This window comes from Sus scrofa, chromosome 2 (assembly GCF_054392235.1).
Source record: "Sus scrofa isolate SSC_HxYL_T2T_F1_AM1 chromosome 2, Sscrofa_HxYL_maternal_Yorkshire_Landrace_v2.0, whole genome shotgun sequence".
Classification (NCBI taxonomy): domain Eukaryota; kingdom Metazoa; phylum Chordata; class Mammalia; order Artiodactyla; family Suidae; genus Sus; species Sus scrofa.
The window spans coordinates 63934709-63938370 of NC_139384.1; the positions used below are offsets into that span (position 1 = coordinate 63934709).

A 3662-nucleotide genomic window follows, 5' to 3' on the forward strand; every position below is an offset into this window, starting at 1 on the left:
GGTGGGAAGTTTATCCAGACTTGTTATGATCCAGCACCCCTCCCTTTCTGACCAGAGGCTCTCTCTGCACATACGTAGTTGGGGTCTTCCTGATCCTGAGGGATATGGAGTGTGTGACCTCTTTGTTCTGCCCAAGCTGAGCTCAGGCCCTCTTCTGATCCTACCATCACCATCATTTAACAAGTTCACAGAAGAGAAGTACCAGTTATATGCCTTGTGCCTGTTGTTATTTCTATCTTGTAGTATAGATAGGTGGCTGGTTGTAAAGGTTTGTCCTGGAACTCACCTATCTCCTGCATCAGGAAGTGTAAACAAAAGGCTAGTTGCTATTGTTTATAGATAGTCCCCCTATCTCTTGTCTCAGGAAGTATAATATGAGGCTAGTTGCAGTTGTCTATCCTAGAGCCCATCTATCTCCTGCCTCACTGCCATTAACTTTTTCCTTGAAGTGTCAAGGGAAACAAGCCACAGTTTATCCAGCCTGGTAAGTCCCAGCTGTCCTCATCCCAGGGGCCCATCTACCTTCTACCTCAAAATGAGGCAATACGGTTACTACAGTTGAGAAGGCAGGCTGAAAATTTCAGCTTACTTTTTAGTGCATATTCCCTATTTTACTTTTAACTCTACTTTTAATATTTGGAAATATTTAGCTTTATCAATACTAAAACTATTTCCTAAAGAAAATTTGGCAGCCATAATTTGTGACTCCACAACAACTAAAGAATGACAAATAGGGCAAATTTAATTCAAATCTGGGAATTCATATGGATTTTGTTTCCTCAGAGAGGTTCTGAAAGATGCAAGCCCTTCTGCAATTGGAGCCAAAGGACTTAATTCTCTGTGGAGGTAAAGGATTTATATGGTGTTCAGACTTTGAAAATATGAATACATTGGACCAGTGGAGTAGCTGATGTCAAATTCTTTTTAGAAGAGACAAAAGGGAAGCTTGCAATGTGACATAGAGTCAGAGAGTGATTTTCATTTTCCGGTTTAGAGATCCTAGAATTCATTTAGTGAATCACTATCTGTAAGTAAAAATATAAGATGAGCCCCCCCCTTTCTTTTTTCCTGAAAATCGGTTATCTTCTCTTACTGACTTTAAATATTTTTGATGGAAAAAAAAATGGGAGAACATAGGTGGAAAAGTTTTTGTAACACTATATAAATTATATAAATATAAACCTTTCTCAGCCAAGTTATTAAAATTATGATATATATTTTTGTAGGTGGGCAATATAATGTAAAGTTTTACATAACATTCTGGTATTGTCATCATTTCCTCACATCCTGATATCTCTTTTTCCTTCATGCCAAAAATAAAGGAGAATGGAAAAAGATAATCAACTCCTTAATACTTAAATTCTTAAATATAAATAAAAATTAAGAATATTCTTTTGGTTATGATTAGATTCTTCATACATATTCATGCTTATCATTGCAGTGTTGTCCCTACTCCATTCAACTATATTTTGGGTCATGCCTGTCTTGAATAAAAATGGGTGAGGTGTATCTTATAGTCCTGCCTTTACTCATTGAAGTAGAACAAGCCCCTATAGGCCCCAAAAGGGCACACTAGAATAAACATTTCAAAGTGCACATAGTGTTCTCTTTTTTTCCTGGATGTTAATGCCACTCAAATTACAACATCTTATAGTGCCAGAAAGAAATCAATTTCTTAAAAATATAGAGTTTCCCTCCCTGTCCCACAACTCCCCTCCAGGTTGGAAAAAGTGGAATTATCCTCAAAATACAAGTGTCTTTTACTTCCCTAAGGAAAAAAAAAAATGGGAATTTGGATGAAATAAGAAAAGACTCCAAGGCTCATTCTGAGATGGAAAAGTTAAATTGTACATTATTAAAACCTTCTTTGAATTAATATGTGTAGATTCCTCTATGGGAGTTATGATATTGATCCAATATAATCTTGAAGTGGGCAGGTGCCACACATGAGGGGCAGGAAAGTAGGGAGAATCAAGAGAAGAGGAATTCTGTAGTTACTGATGAAAGCACAAGCTGGAGACACACTAGGACAAAAGAATATAATGTCAATAGGGAATTCCATGTGGTAAAGGATGAGTCATAAAATTTATTAACAGATATGTATAATTGATTTTTTCCTAGGGTCTCTATTGACTATGTACCTGTGGGTAAGTAAATAACTTTGTATATACTTCAGGTTTCTCTTCTTGGAAAATAAAGAAAATTCTTATTGGAATTGTTGTTTGTGAAGTTTGGTTGAGGAAAAAACTAGAAAGCAATGGGGCTAAGTTACACAATGTTGTACCTAAAAAACTAGAAAGCAATGGGGCTAAGTTACACAATGTTGTACCTAAAGTTAAACAATGCTGAAGGTTGATGAGAAGTTCCTATAAATTCACAGAGTTCAAAGCATACCTGAGTGAATTGCTATTATTGCCATGTGAAAACTAAATTAATAAACATGCTTGTATCCACTCTGGAACTTGTAGATAAAGCAACTTATACAGGATGGTTTGGAGAAATCAGACCTTCAACTTTGACTTCATCCTCTTAGGAATCTTCAATCACAGACCCATCCACATCTTCCTCTTCTCTCTGGTCTTGGGCATCTTCATAGTGGCCTTCATGGAAAATATTATCATGATTCTCCTCATCTACCTGGACACCCAGCTACACACCCCTATGTACTTCCTCCTTAGACAACTCTCCCTCATGGACCTTATGCTCATCTGCACCACTGTACCCAAGATGACTTTCAACTACTTATCTGGAAGGAAGTCCATCTCTCTAGCAGGTTGTGGAATCCAGATATTCTTCTATGTTTCCCTGCTCGGGGCTGAATGTTTCCTGTTGGCTGTCATGGCCTATGATCGCTATGTGGCCATATGCAACCCTCTTCGATATACTATCTTAATGAATCAGAAACTCTGTATCCTCATGACTATTGCTTCCTGGATCTTGGGCTCTCTTGATGGCATCATTGTGCTGGCAGCAGTCCTCTCATTTTCTTACTGCAGCTCCCTGGAAATCCATCACTTTTTCTGTGATGTTGCTGCCCTTTTACCTCTATCTTGCACAGACACCTCTGCATTTGAAAGACTGCTTTTCATCTGCTGTGTGGTAATGCTAGTCTTACCAGTCTCTGTGATCATAGGCTCCTATTCAAGAGTCATCCAAGCTGTTATAAGCATGCACTCTGAGGAAAGTCGCCGCAAAGCCTTCACCACCTGTTCTTCCCATCTTTCTGTCGTTGGACTCTACTATGGAGCTGCCATGTTTATGTACATGAGACCAGCTTCTAGCCATACACCAGACCAGGACAAAATAGTATCAGCCTTTTACACCATTCTCACACCCATGCTAAACCCTCTCATCTACAGTCTTCGCAACAAAGAGGTATCTAGGGGATTTCAGAAACTGTTGAGGAAAGGGAAATTAATGTAATTGTATCCAACATCTTTTTGTGTGCACTCTGGTCAGCATTCCTTGCAGGAAATTGGAGTCCTCTGCATCATCTTATTCTCCCTAGTGTTCTTTTCCCTCACTTTTTTTTTCCAATTTCAAATAAGCTTTATTTTGTATATTTTTATAAAAACATCACAGGTAAAGAGGATAGTGTAGATAAGAGCATAAGCTCTGTTGCCTCTGGGAATTTCAGTTATATCAGTTAACCATCCAGTTAA

General features: G+C 38.2%; 1 protein-coding gene across 1 annotated transcript; it reads left to right on the top strand.

Moving 5' to 3' along the window:
• The first annotated feature begins 2487 nt into the window (after positions 1 to 2487).
• Positions 2488 to 3423, top strand: LOC100620594 (olfactory receptor 2M4). Its single transcript, XM_003354158.1, has one exon. The coding sequence runs from the start codon at positions 2488 to 2490 to the stop codon at positions 3421 to 3423; it is 936 nt and encodes a 311-aa protein (XP_003354206.1).
• Positions 3424 to 3662: the final 239 nt, after the last annotated feature.